This window comes from Paracoccidioides brasiliensis (assembly GCF_000150735.1).
Source record: "Paracoccidioides brasiliensis Pb18 unplaced genomic scaffold supercont2.4, whole genome shotgun sequence".
Classification (NCBI taxonomy): Eukaryota; Fungi; Ascomycota; class Eurotiomycetes; order Onygenales; family Ajellomycetaceae; genus Paracoccidioides; species Paracoccidioides brasiliensis.
This window is the reverse complement of record NW_011371361.1, coordinates 725,510-745,403: the sequence shown is the minus strand read 5'-3', so window position 1 is coordinate 745,403 and position 19,894 is coordinate 725,510. Positions and strand designations below refer to the sequence as shown.

Here is a 19,894-nt window from a genome sequence, read left to right as displayed (position 1 = left end):
CACCTGGAAGCTTGGCACAGGCTGATGAGGGAGAAACTCTCAGACGACTATGAAGGACGCAGATAACTAGTTATATAATGAAGGAATTGAAGCCGATATTTTGGCCAAAAATTAGTTATCGAATATCTCTGAATATTAAAATCAAATGTCAGGTGAAAGTGAAGGGAAGAAGGCGATTGAAGAGTATTTGGAGCGCCTTAGAATAACTATTTCTATTTTTTCTTGTTTCATAAAATTGTTTGTTAAATCTAATCCCTGTTTCCTGCATGCTTACTGGTCAATTGACCCTGAACAGGAATATGGTATTGCTGCGGACGCAAGAGAGGTTAATAATATGATATGAGTGGGGCGCGGGGAGGTACCGATACATGGAATGTTCAAAGCTTCACGCGCCACTTGAGGAGTAATCCCATGGAGCCATATCCTCGATCCAGACATTACACACATATAGGACCCAGGGTGTCGGAGATTCTGAATAATAGAAAGAAACCATAAGATCTTAATATATGTAATACATGTAACGATACTAACGATATTAATATCAATCGCAATACCATGGCTAGATTAAAGCAGCAAGCAAAACCATATGGACACAAAACAATACGCATGTAATCGCAGCACACGCCGCTAACTAGCCACTGTAAACTCATTGAACAGATCCGCCAGCAGATCGTCTTTGCAACCCGCCAAATCAGGGATTCCCATCCTATACGTGCTCTCAAAAGCATGTATACTCAACCTGTCAAAGAACGGCCTCAGCACCTTATCAATGATCTCATCCTTCGCAGTCTCCCGGCTGAGCTCTGAATTAAGCCATGCCTTTTTATATCTGTCACGGCCTTCATTGTCATCATCACCATTCCTATTCCAGTTTCCATTTTTCATAGTGAGTTCAACATCGTCTGTATTTGTGGAAGCACCCATGCTCTGCGCAACATTATCCGCGAGTGCGACAGATTCCCGATGGTTTGGTGGGTGGATTGCATCGATCGTGTCGGTGACAAACAACCATTCATGCAGTTGGAAGTCATCCGGGGCAATGAGGAGAAGAGATTCTAGGAGTTTGCATGCCTGCAAAAGTGAGTAAGGGTTATACGTCTCCGACTGTTGACCTGGCACAATAGCTGACAGAGCATCATAGAGTTCGCTGTTAATCATAGGCCAGAATGGCGCAAGGTGGATGGAAGATGTTTTGAGCACCACGGCCCGGAGCACCATGTATATTTCCGCCCGCGTCACAGACGAAGGGGACGAGATGTGAGTGGCAGTTAAGAGATCTTCGAGCTTCTGGTGGACGTTTGCAAGCTCTGCACTGAAATGGTCTTCGTTGGCAGCCAATACCAAGAGAGTAATCCTTCGTAAATTCAGCTGGGTTTTGCGATCAGCTTCAAGCCTGGCAGCAGTGGCGCCGACACCAAACATTATTCCCGCAGATGTGGGGGGTGTGAGACGTGAGAGCAGATCTGGCAATCGATCTTTATCCGTCAGGGCCCAATGGCGAAGTATATCAAGCCAGCTCGTTTGTACAAGGTTGAGCTTTGTGGTGAAGAATTTGGCGTCATTGAAAGCATCACCCACATCTTTTCTCCAGGATTTTGAGGATGCTGAAACCTTCGACATCTGCTGGAGGAGCTCAAGCACACTCTTGTTCACATTTTGCGGGAAGAGCCTTGAGTGGAATAACGGGGCTATTATATTCGTCGATATATTTGACATTGCAGTGAAGATCCTATCCGTTTCTCCAAGAGTAGTAACCAACGCAGGCATGACAGATGCGAGAATGCTAATGATATTATCAGGCCCAACGACTTGTTGGGATTTTGAAGAAGATCCTGATGAACGTTCGGTATCTGCCAACTGCCGTGTCGACGAGGCGGGTTCTTGTGATGAACCTAACGGTTTACTAGTGAAGATCGCAGTAAGAAGGCGTAACAACAAATCCTACAAGGTTGTTATTAGTTTCAAATTTGTTTTCAAAACCTATGGTTGCATAAAATCTTACCCCGAGTTCCTTCCTCGATCGCCGGTCGTCGCCAAAATTAGTCCGTTCCATCTTTTCGCCCAAGATTGCAGTAAATTCCAACAGTCGTGGTAGGATGCGTCTGTGCGGGAAAGGGTTTGTCAATACATCCCGAAGAAAAGCGATGCAGTCACTCCATATCTCGGCCAACGCATCGTCATCTAACGACCGGGCGTATGTGACAAGAAATGCAACCAGGTCTGCTTCGGAGAGTCTGGACGTCATAACCGATATCCGACTGGGGTCTAGTGCGGTGGGATTGGTTCGACTGTATATGGAATTGAATATAGCGGGAATCGTTATTTTCGGCCGTGATCCGTCTAGTGTATGAAGGAGGTTAAAAACTGATTGGGCTTCTGCTGTGTCATCTGCCGAAATGGCATTGTGCCATAGCTGGACTAAGGTCTCCAGGCAATCCAGTGCCTCGGCATTGAATAAGTGCTCTAATATACGTCGTGACCGATTTCTCATTCTCAAGGAGGTGTACTGAAATGATGAGAGGGATTCCGGGTCCTGAGAGCTACTATGTCGTCGAATATTGCCCCAGGACCAAATCGAGAAACAGAGGCGCACTGTGTCTTGAAAGCAAAGGAGAACGGTGAGTCTGTCATTAGCAGCAGCACTCCGTACTTGATTCCCCTCCGAAGTGAACACTCCAGATACCATGTTTCCGAAAAACCCTTGGGGTTGATCTGGACTTTTTGCAGCAGAAACATTCTCCTCCTCGAGTATGAGACGTTCATGTGCAGCAGCGATACAACTTTCCAAACCATTAAACAATACAATAGCGATGTGTTCCGAACGCTCCCGAACAGAGCTATTTGTTCTCTTAAACACAAGCTGGAGCTCATTATAGGAAGCAGTAATCTGTTTGCATAAACACTCCACTAGAGTGAGCAGAACTTGGAAGATGGTCCCGGAGTACAGCGCCAGACACTCCACAAGTAATTTAACCCATTTTTGAACGACGTTGTGGGAGGAGGTAGAACTGAGGCCTTTGAGCAAACATTGGAGTAACTGTGGCGGAGGCACTGGAGCGACAGTTCTTGGAGTTTCTTTTTCAGATTTTTCGCCGGTAAGAGAGATGCCAGAGATATTTGAAAGAGCATCGAGAGAGGACTTCCTTGCGTTCTTGGATGGCACAGCTGAAAGTTCCATAGCTTCATGAACATAACGATTTTTCAAAGCAGCCAGCAAGGTGTCAATCATGACAGGCTGGAGGGTACCTCTATTTTTATCCAGGGCAGAGAATAACTGATCGATTAGGAAACCATCCAGGTCAATTTTAACAAGTTTCTCAGCACCAGGTCCCATTAGAAGCTGGCGAATAACACTAAAAATTGCCAGCTGCATTCGTTCCTCTTCAGAGTGTAGCTCCCTGGAGGCGGTTATTTGTGGAGAGAGAGCTCGAATTGACAGGTGTATTAAAGCGGCTTGGATACTCAAATTCTCCATAGCACCTAGATTGAACACTGTTCCTATCTGGTTCTCGTATTTTATCTGACCAGACTCACCATCAGCTCCATCGCTCTCACGACGTTTACTCGATTCCGACACAGTGTTTGTTATTAATGTTGACCAACCCGACGGACTCAATGAGGAGATCACACTGGAGAGAGTCTCGAAGAGATAGCGACACTGATTGGCCTCCAGAGAGTCCGTTAGCTGATCATCTTCGGAGGAAAGTTCATGACCTGATCCCACGAGATATGGAAGTTCAGTGAGTTTAGAAATTGTTATGCGAAATATCCTAAAGATGACAAACGTTAGCGAAAAGGCAGAAATAAAATTAGTTCTTCGATCATGCACATGTACATACCTGGGAACAGATGATAGCTCGGAAATCCATTCCTTGACCACTAATGAGGCTTCGGTCGCAATTCCAGATAACAAATCTAAGACTATAAATAACGGGCGATCGAGCATTGAGGATTGATATAGAGATCTGGGGTCTCTTAAACCCCTTTTATTCAGTGGGTCATAATTAATGATGCGAGCAGTTGAAGGATCGACGTTGATCTGCTGGCTATGGTTCCACAAGACGAAAAACTTTTCAACCTCTTCTACAGTTGTGATGTGGGAGGAATTAGGCTTGTTAGGACTGATCATGAGCGATGTAATCGAAGCTTCCACCAAATGATCTTGCCAAGTCACTAGATGTAAAAGCCACAAGCATCGGACTGTTTCTACGTGGAACTTTGGGCTTAATGGTGAGAGGAAGCCCCAAAGCTTCTGCACTAAGGACGGGATAATATCTGAAATCTGATGGTAAGAAACATAGAGCCCAGGGGTGTGGATGGAGTACAAGGTTGTCACAACAGAACATATCGACGAAATCGTTACGAACGGTAAATCCACTAATGACTTTGCAGTCAGCTTGTGATATATGGCCTTGAATATATCACCGGCTTCGACGACTTGAGATTTAGGAGTTTTGTTAAGCAGGGAGATAAATAAGTTCGTTCGTTCTTTCAGGTAGGACTGGTCTTCGGATTCTAGTGCGGATAGTACCAGATATTGGGCTTCCCGGAGGAGCAGCTCACCTAGCTCACTGGGAGTAAATGGTGGAGGAGGTAGCTCGAGACTTTCCTTACATCTCTTGTAAAATTCACTTATTTTGCGGACGATTGCTTCGCAGGAAATATCATGGAAAGTCTTTGAAGAGTGGTCAACCCGAATTTGTTCAGATGTATTTCCATGGAGAAAGACGCTGTCCGGAATTAGGTCGAGAAGATGCTTGATAATCATGGACGTTTCGCTAAGCGCGGCGGATTGAATATTTTGATGGTCGAGCCCAATGTCATCGGTACTTGACGAAATAGCTCCTATCTTGATAAGGAGTGTCATGAACAACAGAGGCACGTGGACAACACGCATCTCTTCCTCTCCCATATTGAAGTGAGAGACAATAAAGTTCGCAAGTTTAAGATCTTCTATGGCACGGTTGGAACGAGTTTTGATGGTCGATGGATCAACGTGAACAAGAGAAAGGAGCTCAGAGAATATCAAGGTACTTTCAACTCCGTCAAAAAAAGCGCTGGCACTTCGGAACACCTCCTCAAAATTTGCATTCGAGATAGCCAGTTGTTTGTATTGTTGAACACTATGCATGACCGGGAGGAATATTGCTGGGATGACAAGCCCCCCTACTTCCCATCGATCCATCAGAGACAGAGATATCCTCAACGGCTTCACTCGTTCAGGAGGGTACACAGAGTTGCGACTGATCATGGCTTTGATGCTCTGAACTAGAGGTTTTAATCCGAAACGACTGAAATATTGGGATTTTGCGTTTTCATTATTAAAAGCCAAGTTTGCGGCATGCTGGGAAGTAAATGATTGGTCAGCTTTACCATGTTCATGAGTAGCATTAGAGGTTTCCGGCCCCAAAAACCATGACCAGAGACGGCGGTTCAAACTCATGTCTCTTCTAGTGACGACACCGGCAGCTGCCGTAAGTAAGATCCCCAGGTCGTCTGGGGTAATCCTCTTTTGCAGAACGGGGGAATGAAGAGGCAAATGTGTAACGAGCAGATCCAAGAAGTTTCTCTGCACCAGGTGTTGCTCGTCAGTAAGACCCGTAGCAAAACATCGAATTAAAAGTCCGGGTTCTGGCATAATAATTGAATCTGTGACAGACGGCAGATTCGATGTCTCGTCATTCCCACCATCTTGGGAGTCTATCAGCGACGGACTTGATCCACCGAGTTTGGGAAGATATCGATTTAAATACGCGAGCACGCCAGGCCTCCTACTTGGATTTGTTATTGAGGCGAGAAAGAGGCATTGCCAGAAGTATTGACTGCCATCATCAATGTCCGAGTTTGGCAATACCTCCTTCTCTTTCAGGTTGATAATTCGAAACTTGTTCACGATCCGTAGAGCGGTTTCGAAATCCTCGCCGGTTTCCTCCTCAAGCCCCGGAAGTAAAGCCAATATTATAGATTTTAACGCTGGCCGAAGAGCTGCAGGGTCCAAGTCGACGATATATGTCTCAACCAAGGAGAGGAAAAGCGGGCGAACGGTCAATGAAGCAAAAGATAGGGTGGGGGCGATTCCGGGTAGATACAGCGCTAAATCTCGAGATAGGCGATCTTGCTAAAATGGTTCATTAAATATACACGCTAAAGAACTTCAAGTGCAAGCATCAGAGTACAAGCAGGCCTACCTTGAGAATGGAAAATATGTAGCCGTAGATCTCAAGGGCCTTCTGGTGAACTCCAGACGGAAGTGACGGGTTCAGGCATTGCGCCAATCTCCGCGCCACGATGGTTTTACTTGGGACGATGGGTAGAGATGGCGGATGGGATTGCAGAGCCTATGCCAGATAATTTTTTTTCAGCAATCTAAACCATTATTACAAAAAATGGGCGCATATACCTTCAGCAGTCTACTCAGGAACGAGATGTAGTCTGCCCACTCCTGCAGGGCTGTATCGAACAACGATAATGCTCGCTCAACGCTGGCAGCATAACGGCGGTAGTTCTTATCTTTTCTGAACACATCTATAACCGGCAAAATATCAGTAAATATCTTCCATATTTGAGGTGGAACGACCTACCGTCGCCTGCTTGATCTCGAGGTTTCGGTTGAGAAGCTTCGGAGCTCGCGGGAGATGAAGCTCGTGATATATCGCCCGGATCAAGGCTCATTGTGCCAAAGTCGAAACAATGTATTAGAGAGCAGTTTGATCGACATCCTTTTCAAGGAGAAGCGATCGCAAGCTGGAATGTGGAAGGAATGGGGAGGAAGCTTGAGGTGGAACCCAAGTATCCGATATTATGATCCAGCGTGAAGAACAGCCTACGGGAGATGGTGTAGGTTTTGGCTGCGGCTTAAGTTTCCACCTTAACCAGCCCGGGGTCGTTAACTAGTTACCCCTTGGAGGTTAAATTAAGGTTGGCGGAGCCGCATTCATTGACATCACTAAAAGTTTCAACCACCTGATATTTTTGCGCCTCAACTTCCAGATATCACCTCCAGTTACAACAATACACGGCTTTTATACTCCGTGCTAAACCCAAAGGCTTAAAATATTTAATTCATGAATGCGCATATTTATTGTAATGACCTTGACTTTGCGACCATACGCTACTAGGTTATTATTAGACGCTCTCATTTCGGTCGTTGTCTAGCCCTCGAAATGGTCAACAGATAACTAGCCCAAGATCTATAATTATGAAATGAACGGTCGCAAATGGATGCAAACAGGAAATATGGCCAGTCGCCAAGTAGCGACGCAGAAGGTCCATCTAAAAGCATCCCGGATCCGACAGGGAAAGCCTCCGAAACTGCTTCATTTAGAAGTGAAGGGGAAAGCCCAGGGGTCCCTCCAGTTCTTCCCCCTCGACCAGGTCTTGATGAACAAGAGGGTGCAACAGACGCTACCTCCAAAATTAAGCCAACATCGAGGCATAGTTTACAGTCAAAGCCTACGACTGCCTTGTCGTTAACAGATGTAAACACTCACACTTTGCCCGATGGATCTAAGGATTTATACTCGTCTACTGCTGTGAAAACTATTCCTGGAAAGGCTATAGGGCATAGGACAAGTGTTAGTCAACTGAGAAGCCGCAGGGGAAGTGATGCCGGTGATTCCATAAGCGTACGTAGCTTTGTCCCGGGTGGGGAGACACCTGACGATATTAGTCTTTTTGGCGACTTTCCCATAGTGGGAGGGGATGAGATATCTTGGGTTCATAGTGGCGAGCGTGCGGTAAAACGAGCTTTATTAGACTCTGACGATGATGAAGTGGATTCCGAGTTCGAACATGAGTTTGATGCCATTGATCAAGTCGAGCCTGACGGTGGTAATTCAGGTAATATATAAGAATACAACTTTTCCTTTCAAGCTGAAAACACCCGCTGATATTTATTATAGCTCAGGTTGTTGAAGCATGGAAGAGGAAAAAGAAGCACTTCTTCATATTGTCACAAGCAGGGAAACCAATATACACAAGACATGGAGACAGCGGTCTGATCTCTGATTATTTCGGCATTATCCAAACTATCATATCCTTTTTTGAAGAATCTGGAGATTTCCTGAAGAGTTTTTCGGCTGGAAAAGCGAAAATTGTTATTTTATCTCAGGGTCCATTGTATCTTGTTGCCATCAGTCGCCTCTTCGAAAACGATTCTCAGCTACGGATGCAGTTGGAAGCATTGTACATGCAAATCCTGTCAACATTGACCCTCCCAAGTCTAAATCATTTGTTTTCAATTCGACCATCAACGGATTTACGGCGCCCATTGGAAGGAACTGAATCTCTTCTCTCTTCTCTGGCTGATAGCTTCACAAAGGGCTCTCCATCAACCCTGCTCAATGCTTTGGAATGCCTCAAAATTCGAAAGTCTCATCGACAAACCATAAACAACACTCTTCTGAAAGCCAGGGTTGATAGCCTTTTATACGGGCTTGTTGTCGCTGGTGGCCAGCTTGTGAGTGTAATTAGGCCGAAGAGACACTCGTTGCATCCAGGTGATCTACAGTTGATCTTCAACATGATTTTCGAGGCAGATGGTGTTAAGGCTGGAGGCGGTGACAGTTGGATTCCTGTTTGTCTGCCTGGTTTCAACAGCAGCGGATATTTGCATATGTTCGTCAGTTTCCTGGATCTTCGCGATGAGGAAATCCATACCGCGAACCAAGACACCATCAAGGACGACTCTGTCGCTATTATCTTAATCAGCGCCGACAAAGAAAGCTTTTATGCTCTTAGAGAGATGCGGGATTTAGCAGTTGAGGTACCGTTCATTCTCTTACAACTCCCTGCCGAATCAAACCAACCTGCAAGTTCAATTTTTGCCTTAGAACTAACGTTGTAAATAGCAATTGGGGAAGAATGGCAGCATAGCTATAATAAAGGCAGCAATACAAAAAGGACGACCTACCACTACAGATATCATCCCTGGCACAGTCCTACGGCATTTCCTCTACAAGTCCAAAGCTAACGTCCAATTTGCCATGGCTTCATATTGTCCCGATTTCTCGACAACTCTGGGGAGACGCAGGTGAGATCATGCCAACAGGCTCTCTCTCCCTCTTCTTCTTCTTCTTTCTTTTTGACCCATACATGTCATTTCCCCAGATAAAATTTGGAATCAATTTAACGAAAATGATTAGAATAACTAACCACAAACGAGAAACCATATTTTTTTTCTTTCTAGACTCCTCTCAACTTACCACTCCCTCCACGCCAGTGTGCATGCAAAACACGCACACATCAGAGTCGAGCATAGAGTATCAAACTCCATGAACGCACTTGCATGGATCACGCCTGTTTTTGAATTGTACTGTGTTGCTGGGCCAAATAGCAATCGCAAAGCTCTTTCTCAGAGCGCGGGCAAAATCGCCCAGTGGGCGCAACAGGAAAGGGAGAGGTTGTTTATCATAGGTGGAGCTGTGAGTATTTTCTTAGTCTCTTTTCAATTTTGTAATAATTTTTTCCCCATACTATTTATCCTGCTTAAAACTTTAGGAGATGGAAGACTGATGTGGAGCTTTATATCTCTAGGTATTTTAAAGCAATTTTCTTGGAGGTCTACTTACCACTTTACCATCTTTTATCTCTCGTTAAGATGACCTTGTGGTTTGCGGGAATCAATTTCAAGCTGTATTTCTATTCTTTCGATGAGAGATAATATTTGGGGAAGTGATTTATTGTAGGCACCGGTTTGTTCTCGATGAATTGCTCAATGAATTGCTATTCCGTATGTGCAAAGAATGCGTGTTCTCCTTTATTCTTGTTTTTTTCACTCTTCTCTCTACATCAAAGAAAACTAAATAACTATGGTTGATACCGCAGCTGCCGAACATCCAAAGTTCTGAAGCTGGGACAGCTTGCAAATTGACGAATACCATACAGTAGAACTAATTTACAGCATGCCTTTATTAAACATTGTTGTTGAGATTCCCATTGTAGTAAATATGTACAATACATGAACGTGTTGGGGTATTATAGGGGATAAACTCTGCCTTTCAAACGAAATAACGAACTTGCCATAACCATTGAAAAGTCATATACCATGCTCCAGGATGATGCGCTGTTTTGGTTCAGGAATATAAGATATATATTGGGTGGAAGGAGAAGGTGAATAATTTGATAGGTAATGTGGAGCTGAAACATGCCAAAAGCTGGGGAGTAGTCATTGGTATTCTTTCTTCACTGTTAACTGAAATGTAGTGGAGTTCTAAACAATATCGGTGGTAAAGGACCAAAGGAAAGTAAGAAAAACGGATCATTGATGTATGAGCCGCACAGCTCAGAAAGGAGTGTGTTTAATATTTAAAATAACAAGATTAATCCATGCTACGTCGGCATCATACTAATGCCAACACCGCGAGATCCTGAGCCAGATACGCCGCGTTTAGACTGGCGTGAAGTTGACCCTTGGGTCCTCTTTTTTGTTCGAGGGTTTCCTGGTTTTCTGCTTGATACAGCTCCACCACTACCACCTCCATTTGGTCGAGTTCTTGAATTCTTCTTGGCATATGAATTCTTACCGTATCTATACGAACCAGCACCGTGATTTGATGGACCTGGAGGCTGCGTCTTGGGTGTGCCGGTGACAGGGCCAGAAGCTCGCGTTGTTTGGAGTTCATACACTGTCGAATGTATCGATTAGTGACAACGTAAGTAGGGAACTGGTATCAGCAGGCGTTGACTCACTGCGAGCATTAAATGCAGCGATCTCGTCATCTTGTTCAAAGAAAGAGCTTTGCTCGTCTAGGGGGACACCTGTAGCTTGCGTGTCGTCAATAAAATCGTCAAAGTCGTCACCAAAGCCCAGTTCGGAATCACTGCTGATGTTGATGACGTTTTCATGATTCGGGTCTGGAATCGGAGATCCATCCCTATCTCTCTCTGCCACGAGTTCCTGATAGCGATCCTCTGCTCGTCGAATAAGGTGAAGAAACTGAGTCCCATAACGCTCGACCCTGTCTGGATCAATATTGGGTATTTTCAAAAGTTGTTTTTTATCTGGCTATATATTAGCAAGTAAGGCCTGTCACACTTTCATTGGTATTTTACCTTTCGGCAAGTTGATTGCCATTTCTCGCAGAATAGCATCAGGAAATGGTTGACTTCGAAGGGATCTTTTCAACATGATCTGTTATAAGGTTAGCAGGAAGTTAAAGCCCCCCAAGTATAAAGTGTAACATACATCATGGCATGTATTTTTGGCATAAAACATAAACTCCTCCACCATAATGCTCTGGAGGTGATCCAGCCGAGAAAATTTTCCGTCATCGGTGATTGGAGGTCCCAAATCATTGGCATCCGACCGGCTATGTTGACCAGCCTTACGTATTGGTTCGAAGCCATCGCTATCATCCTCGTCGTCATCTTCAGGTATGTTCTGGCCTACAAAACCCCGTCCATAATTCCGTCGCCGCAATGATGCTTGAACAGGAGATGAAACATTAGTAGACTGTGGATGCTCGTTCCCCAGTGCACGAACTCGAGTTCCACGATTTCGCGTGGCGGCAGGTTTAGCTAGGGAGGTAGCTTTCCGATGTGCAGAAACGCGAATTGGGAGCATGATCTTACGACGACGATTGAGGAATTCGGATGCTCTAACGCCAAGCTGCACGTATTGAGTAGCAAAATGTGCGTTGTTGATAACATTCTCTTCCTTCAAGGCCTCTTCGCAAAGTAGGTAGGAAAATAATCGTTGAACATCAGGGCGATCCAACTCAGACCCAACACCAAATTCGGGAAAGTGTTTGTGCTCAGAGTCTGCGAATTTCTTCGTAGCTCCCCTAAAGATATCCACACAGTAGAGTGTTGTCACCTTCTGCTTCTCAAGACGCCCAACAAGGCTCACAGCAGAAACAGCAAGATCCGTGAAATCCATTGGTTCAAAAGTCAAGCCCGACTTACAGTTATCACAAGAGCGATTGCAGTTCTCTGGCTCAAACTTTTCATTGAAGTAGGCAAGGATCTGTACCCTCCGGCAATCACTTTCATTTTCACAGAACTGGACAACGTGGCGAAGCATTTGGCGTTGGCGCTTTTTCTGCTCGAAACTCCCCTCGCCCTTGTCAATCATATGCCGTAGGGGTCCCGTATCTTGAAATCCGTAATAAAGATAGCAACCTGACCGTTTGCCATCTCGACCAGCTCGCCCAGTTTCCTGATAATACCCCTCGAGGCTCTTCGGCATGGTATGATGTATCACAAAACGAACGTCTGCCTTGTCGATTCCCATTCCAAAGGCAATTGTTGCCACGATAACATTGTATTTTCCAGATTGCCAATCTCTTTGAATCGATATTCGTTCTTCCGAGGGCAAACCAGCATGATAGTGGGCAGCCTTTATCTTGTACTTATCACGCAACTGTGCTGCCACTTTTTCGCAACTTCGTCTTGATAGGCAGTAAATTATTCCGGCTTGACCACTGTATGATTCGTTGATTGTTTCAGCAATGCTTTCAATAACATTTGTGTTTTTGGGCTTCGGTCGGACTTCGTAGGTCAGATTGGGTCGGTTGAAAGACTGGACAAATACTTCCGCGTTACGCATACCGAGGTTGTGGATAACGTCAATTTTGACATTTTCTGTGGCAGTGGCAGTAAGTGCCATGAGCGGTATTCCTGGGAACTTTGCTCTGGTGTTGCCCAATTCTTTGTAATCGGGTCGGAAATCATGGCCCCATTGACTTACACAATGAGCTTCGTCGATGACAATGCGTGCCAACTTCTTTCTGCTGTGAAGGCGACTCAATGCACCTAGCAATGCTCCATTTTTATTCACCATTTCAGGGGTGACATAAAGTAATTGTATAAGCTTCTCAACATTAGGGTTGGCTAGAGCACTGTATATCAAAGATTTGTGTTCCTTGTTCACGTCTCCGTTCAGGAGGAACGCCTGGATGTGTAACTCTTTCAAATGTGCAACCTGGTCTTCCATCAAACTCAAAAGAGGTGATATGACAACCGTAACCCCTTTTGTAGTACCACTATTGACTACAGCAGGTAATTGGTAACAGAGAGACTTCCCTCCCCCTGTTGGCATCAAAACAAAAGCATCTTTCCCGCCTAGCGTGGCGTTAATGGCTTCCAATTGATTGAGACGAAACCCAGAGAGTCCGAAACGATGTAACAATGCGGACTTGACATCCTTGGACCAAGGATACTGCAATGATTCAGGCGCGGGTTTCTTGGCAGAGGAGGTTGGCCCACGACCAAAGTTCTGGCTTCCAAAAGCATGGTCGCGTGCAGATCCAGACCATTGATTTTCAAAATGTTCCGCTGCCTCAAGCATATCAAAATCATCCGCATCGTTGTCGAAATCCAGCATATCAAGGGCAACAGGAGTTCCCATATTCCTCGAGAATATATCATCACTATCCAGCATGAACTCGTCGTCATTATTATTATCGCGGAAAGACATATTTCCAGAACTAAACCTTCGGGGAGTTTTGGGTCCTGTGAGCGTCGACGGCAGAGACGGTGGAAGAAGGCGGGAGATATTTGGGAGGCAGGATGAAGAAGAAAAGGAATCAAAAGACTTTGGAATATCGTAGGTTCGCTGCTTTGGAAACTGTGTTCCCGTAATTAAAATTTTATGTTCTGGTGGCTCAGCACCGTTGACGGCGGTAGAATTTTCGCTAAGGATCCCCGATTGCTCAATCAAGTCAACCATTTTAGCTTCTTGTTCCTGCCTCTGCCATATAAGTTTTCGAGCTTCGTCAACATCAGTAGACGATCCAGGGAGAATCGCTGCTCGTTCCACAGACTGTATTATTCGCCTTTTAAGTTCATCCTGTTTAGTCAGTAACGAAGAATATGTGTTGTGCTCCATTTGGAGATTCTCAAGGGCTCCAATCTTTGAGTTCAAGATCTTATTTTCACGAATTAAATCAGAAGCATCAATAGCGTCCATAGCCCGCTGATACGCCAACTCTGCATTTCTTGAACGGTCACTTTTAAGCCTTTCCAGGAAATTGCCAACGGAACGAGTGGGAAGAGAGAGGAAATGGGCCAAAGTAGGATTTTGTCTTCCTTGATGGCTGGGAGAGCCACAGGACCTAGAACTATCGGAGACATTGCTACGATCTTTGTGTTTCTGTATATTCGATATAGTGGTGTGTTGCTGGACAGGAGAAGCAACAGAGGGCCGGCAACTAGCCTCCATCGAAGTTGCTCGATCAAAGGACGGCAATTTCTTGGGCTTGGCTTTTTCCGGCCGGCCGTTTCGCGGCTTAGATAGCTTTGGATATAAGTCAAGTCCATTCAATAGACGTCTAGGAGACCGGAAGCCCTCTTCGTTATCAGTGGGAAAAATATCAATCCCATCGTCTTCACCCTCTGAGTCACCAATAACCGTGTGTAACGAAGGCCTTTTAACGTTCTTGCTATGCGTTGAATTAAGAGTGAAATCGGTGCGTTTCTTTTTGTCTGATTGCACTGGAGAAATTGGAGAGCAACTTCGCGACAATAGTTTCCTTGAGAATTTTGTGTCTGCTTCGTATTCGTCGCTTTTTCGTTTTACGCCACGACTTCCCAATGGCTCGGAACGGGATGCGTAGTCTTCCCTCCATATTCGTAGTGGTTCCCCAAAAGCTTCAACGGTTCCCGACGATGAAGTATGGTGGCCTTGATCACCGGTTAAATCGATAGCATCGACAATGTTTGCGGAAACCTTAGAATCCCGAGGATAAGACTCTTGACGAGATAATGATTTCGGACTCATTAGTGGTGGAGTGGTTCCTGAGGGGCTCCATACACTAGCTAATTATACGGTTAATATATATGGAGGGCAAGGCGAATTCAATGGGATAACCAACTGTTGTTCTTCGGTCGAGAATGCGCCTCATCAGGACCAGGAAAGCCGCAGTGTCCCTTCATAACACAGGATGTGTCTGGTGAAGTAGGGGGATTTTGCTTAATGGTACTCAACATTCGAGGCTTCGTAGACGACGGGGGAGCAAATTGAAGCCGGGCCATATCCACAGCCGATATTAACTCGTACCCGTTATCGGCTTCCCGAACCTTAGCATCCTGTGAGCCGAACTTGTGTTCGCTAGGCTTTAAAGTGACAATAGTCTCGTTGTTGGTGCTATACGCCTCATCGGAAGGGGTTGGAAGGCCAGGAGCCCTTGGCTGCGTTGTGCTCTCTTCAGCTGTGGTGGTATGTGCTTGCGCTGGCAGCAGAGGCGGTATGAAAGGCCCACGATTCAACAGCCAGGACAGGTGATCTTCTAAATTATGCTTTGTCATAGAGTCATCTCATGGCTGGCACTTATCAAAGGGCAGCTAGGGGCATCACAGAAACTTGCAGTTGGTGCAATTTGTTGTCATCATTGAGCATGTTTGTATATTGAAGTTCTTATGAACGGAGAAGGCTTGGGTTCGTGTGGAAGACATAGTTACGACCCGCGTCTAAACACGTGATGTCAATCAACATCCAAAAAAAACCTAGTTAACAGTTGGTGGTGGCTAAAGCTTTAGAAGGACCTCAAAGAAAATATAGTTAACTACTTGGGAGTTGAAACAATCACCATTAACAATTTCAAAGTGATTTCACGGAATCACAATTTAATATTGGAAGCTTGTTGGTGCTCTCATTTACCTAGTACTAAGGTAACTAATTAATATTTAGTTTCTAGTAAGTTATTTGTCACCCAGTTGTTGGCATTTTGGTCTGTGGAATGATTAGCCAATGACGAAAACTTCAGCCTCTTCCCTCTGATATCTCCGTAACTACAGACAATCCTTGGTGTGGGCCTTGTATCAGCCAAATTACGCATGGGAGGGGAGAGAGTTCTAACTTGAGTATCTTCTCCCACATCCTGTAAAATGGCAAAGAAAGATAAAAAATCCAAGACCGCAGAGCAGAAAGCTCGCGTCGCCGCAAAACAGTCTAAGAAAGCGGCTCAGAAAGAGAAGAAAATCAGAGCAAAGGGACAGGCTGATGACAGTGATGCTGAAGACGTCGATCTGGATGCAGTGTTGGCGGCATATGCAAAAGAGCAAGCTAAGTTCTTGAAGGTCACTGAGGTCCCCAGTGGGCCACCAACCCCGCGGTCTTCTTCCTCCCTAATTGCATCTCCGGCAGGTCGAAATGAGCTCTTCCTCTTCGGGGGTGAACATTTTGATGGCACTCTGGCTACTTTCTACAACAATCTTTACGTGTATCAAGTTGATAAGCATGAGTGGCGAGAGGTCACGAGCCCGAATAGCCCTCTTCCTAGGAGTGGACATGCCTGGTGCCGGGGAGGAAATTCAGGAGGAATTTATTTGTTTGGAGGTAATGCGCAAACTCGAAAGCGTGCTTCTAAGTATTACTATTTTACAGTTAGTTACTGATTATAGATATATAGGAGAATTTTCTTCGCCGAAACAAGGGACTTTTTATCATTATAATGATTTCTGGTGCCTTGATCCGTCAACCAGAGAATGGAGTAGAATTGAGACAAAAGGCAAAGGCCCACCCGCGAGGAGTGGACATAGAATGACATACTTTAAGGTATTTCTCCCACCCATGCATCCATTATGTGCCTTTTAAGCGTGGCAGTTTCTACTGTGAAGCTATGATCCGGCCTTGTTTGGGTATCTGTGGAATCTACAATACCTCTTACATCCTAACTGTTTCCCCAGAACTACATAATACTTTTTGGAGGATTCCAGGACACCTCCCAGCAGACAAAGTACCTTCAGGACTTGTGGATATATGACTGCCAAAATTATCTATGGCACAATGTGGTTCTTCCCCCAGCATCGCAAAAGCCAGACGCTAGATCGTCGTTTTCATTTCTTCCACACGAATCCGGCGCTGTTTTATACGGAGGATATTCTCGAGTAAAGACGAACACTGCAGTCAACAAGCAACAGAAAGGTGGAGCACAGCGAACGATTCTCAAGCCAGTCGTTCACCAAGATACCTGGTTCTTGCGAATCACCCCACCTCCCCCCGACGCTCCCGCAACTTCACTTCCTACAATCCGGTGGGAGCGACGGAAGAAACCTGCTAATCCAGCAAACCCACCGCGGGCGGGTACAACCATGGCGTTCCACAAGGGACGGGGGATTATGTTTGGTGGTGTCCACGATGTCGAAACGAGCGAAGAGGGCATTGAGAGTGAATTCTTCGATGATCTCTACGCATGGAACATAGATCGAAACCGGTTTTTCCAGATGTCTCTTCGCCGCCCTCGAGGGCCTGGAAAGAAGCAGCAGTCTGCTATGCAGACCGTGAAACGGAATCGGGGAAAAGCCGATGAAGAGGAGTTAATGCGTAACCTAGCCCTTCTTGAAGCCAAGGTTAACACAAATAAGATAAAATCCGAGGCGATGGATATCGATTTACTACAAAAAGAGGAAGAAGAGATTGATGAGAAGCGTGACTTGCCAGTTCGCTTCGAGATGCCGCATCGGCGGTTCAACTCCCAGCTTGCGGTTCTAGATGATACACTGTTTATCTTTAGCGGGACTTTTGAGCGGGGAGATCACGAATTTACTTTTAATGATATGTACTCCATTGATTTAGTAAAGCTTGACGGAGTGAAGGAATTGTTCTACAACGAGCCCGAACATTGGAATGACGCGATGGAAGTTGAGAGTGATGAAGAGGATGAGGAGGATGAGGAAGCAGAGGAGGGTGAATGCGACAATGAAGATGAAGAGATGGAGTTCGTCGAGATTGCATCGACTGCGACTGCGACAACAAGTGTAACGGAGCTCGTGCAGATGGAAACAGAAATCGAGCAGGAAATAGAAACTCCTGTCCAGGATTCTAGGCCGCATCCCCGACCTTTCGAGTCTCTGAGGGATTTCTTCGCCAGGACATCGACAGATTGGCAGGATATGTTGATGTCAAAGATGAAAGTGGAACAGGCTGGGTCAGAGATGTCTGTTAAAGAGCTGAGAAAAGAAGCGTTCACCCTAGCTGAAGAGAAGTGGTGGGATTGCAGAGAGGAAATTACGGCACTGGAGGATGAGCAAGAAGAGGCTGGTATTGGTGAGGTTGTTAGTATTGCCGACAGAAACGATGCCCCATCAGCAGGTCGTCGGAGATAGCTGTGAATCTGAGGCTGTGATATCCTCTATATATCCAAGGAAACATACAAGCATCTTCTTTCTGCTTCTTCTGAACTATCGAATAATTCCATTCAGCACGGAAGTTATTACCTCAAAGTCTCGCTTCTCATTCACCCTCCAGTTTGATATTGCAATTCGACATGCAGGTATTCCCTCCCAAATCGTCCCAGAAACATACATTTCTGAAGTTTCATTGATTTTATTCACCAGTACCCGGTTTAAGCCCTCATCTCTTGCCCTGAATAGAACAATCATAAACGTATTGTGCAAAAGCTCTTCCTTTGCCGGAGTAATGGGAAGAACAGTGTACGCAGGGTGCTCAAATAACCAGTCAACAACCAACCTGGCCAGTCTTATCTGCCTTTTCAACATATCTCTATATCCATCTCTTCCATAAGCAACTAATGTGGCATAAACGGGCAGTGCTCTGAGACGCCTGGAGTTTTCGATGCCGTTATTAATGGGGTTTAAGATTGAAGTGTTGCCGTCACCATTCCCACTACTTAGATATGCAGCGTTGGGGTTACGACAGACATCCCCCGCCAGACCCCCATGATGAGAGAAGAAAAATCCGCAGTCGTAAGGGACATTAAGCAACTTATGAGCATCTCCCGTAATGGAATGTGCCAGCTCAAGTCCCTGACACCCTTCCAAAATATGATCAAACTCGCTTTCACCCTTCAGAATACGACCAAATATCCCAAACGCTCCGTCCACATGTAGCCAAGCACCGTACTTGTCACAAAGCTGTCGTATCTTCTTGAACTCTTCAAGACCCTTCGTAGCAAACTGTCCTGTATTCACTTCCCCACAGGACACTGCAACGATGCTTGCCATATCGCCTCTGGCCAGCTCCCTTTCCAAAGCCTCGATATCAAACATGAGCGGACGCTGGCTCACACCCTCACTGAGATCAGCAACACAGACACTCTTGACATTCACCCGACCAATACCCAAAATTCCCGCCGCTTTCCCCAGCGACGAATGTGGATATGTAGTTAGAACCTGCACTCCCTTCAAGCCCGCAGCAAGCAATACTGCTGCCACACCATGCTCCCCCACACTCTTCACCTCTTGACCTACACCAGCCTTCCTCTCCACAGCGGCCCGAAGAACAAATTCCCTCCCAAGCGCCAGACCAAGAATATTACTTGGGGTCGCACCGGTCGTCAGAATCTTATGCGGCCAATTCTTATGATCCAGGTCAAATAAATCAAGCAGAAGGTTCAATGCTTGATGCTCCACTTCTGTTGCAATAGAGTGGTCTGGCAGATGCACCTGGACGTTCTGGTCATAGGCCGATACTATATTGTCCGCTAGCAGGGCGGCGGGGGTTACTCCTCCCGTAACGAAGCCGTAGTAGTTAGGGCATAGACTGCTGCCGTTGAAGCCAGGGATTATATCGTCCAAGATATGTCTTTTTGTCTCTGAAAATCCCAGACCGTTGGCGGGGAGCGGGGTTATAAGTGATGCGCGGGCCCTGGAGAGATTGGTAGCATGGGGGAGAATGGATGAGGTCCATGGAGAAAGGGCCGTTTGCCACATTTGGAGAGTAGAGTCATCTTCTTGGGGATTTTGTAGAGGTTGAATGCTCATGATTGCGATGTTTCGCTAAGTCTGTAGAAGGGGTGGTGTTCATGGTGGGATAGTTATCGATGGAAAAAATAGCTCCTGTGAAGCAAAGAACTAACATCCAACTCTAACCATATGGGGTCTTGCTTTAAGTGGGCCAAACTATTTAATTTAGATGCATCCTTGAGGTTGGTTGTCTGAGCAGCACAGATCATAATGCAGGTTATCACCTTGTAGTTCCTCAATCGTTGTTACA

At 45.6% G+C, this 19,894-nt stretch overlaps 5 protein-coding genes across 5 annotated transcripts; 2 read left to right on the top strand and 3 right to left on the bottom strand.

Moving 5' to 3' along the window:
* Window positions 1-627: 627 nt before the first annotated feature.
* Window positions 628-6,672, bottom strand: PADG_03740 (uncharacterized protein; the record flags this gene model as incomplete). The annotated part of the gene is made up of 7 exons (XM_010760858.1): window positions 628-1,941; window positions 2,003-3,480; window positions 3,535-3,770; window positions 3,840-6,118; window positions 6,189-6,338; window positions 6,401-6,525; window positions 6,582-6,672. The coding sequence occupies 7 exons, from the start codon at window positions 6,670-6,672 to the stop codon at window positions 628-630; spliced, it is 5,673 nt and encodes a 1,890-aa protein (XP_010759160.1).
* A 545-nt stretch (window positions 6,673-7,217) lies between these two features.
* PADG_03739 (uncharacterized protein) lies at window positions 7,218-9,513 on the top strand (the record flags this gene model as incomplete). The annotated part of the gene is made up of 5 exons (XM_010761281.1): window positions 7,218-7,839; window positions 7,902-8,764; window positions 8,850-9,031; window positions 9,188-9,422; window positions 9,499-9,513. 5 exons carry the CDS (start codon window positions 7,218-7,220, stop codon window positions 9,511-9,513), a joined length of 1,917 nt encoding a protein of 638 aa, XP_010759583.1.
* Window positions 9,514-10,329: 816 nt separating this feature from the next.
* On the bottom strand, window positions 10,330-15,246 carry PADG_03738 (uncharacterized protein; the record flags this gene model as incomplete). Its single annotated transcript, XM_010760857.1, has 5 exons — window positions 10,330-10,625; window positions 10,690-11,001; window positions 11,053-11,131; window positions 11,186-14,757; window positions 14,814-15,246. 5 exons carry the CDS (start codon window positions 15,244-15,246, stop codon window positions 10,330-10,332), a joined length of 4,692 nt encoding a protein of 1,563 aa, XP_010759159.1.
* Window positions 15,247-15,825: 579 nt separating this feature from the next.
* On the top strand, window positions 15,826-18,045 carry PADG_03737 (uncharacterized protein; the record flags this gene model as incomplete). Its single annotated transcript, XM_010761280.1, has 3 exons — window positions 15,826-16,276; window positions 16,350-16,495; window positions 16,627-18,045. 3 exons carry the CDS (start codon window positions 15,826-15,828, stop codon window positions 18,043-18,045), a joined length of 2,016 nt encoding a protein of 671 aa, XP_010759582.1.
* Window positions 18,046-18,120: 75 nt separating this feature from the next.
* On the bottom strand, window positions 18,121-19,662 carry PADG_03736 (uncharacterized protein; the record flags this gene model as incomplete). Its single annotated transcript, XM_010761279.1, has 1 exon — window positions 18,121-19,662. One exon carries the CDS (start codon window positions 19,660-19,662, stop codon window positions 18,121-18,123), a length of 1,542 nt encoding a protein of 513 aa, XP_010759581.1.
* Between the last annotated feature and the right edge of the window lie 232 nt (window positions 19,663-19,894).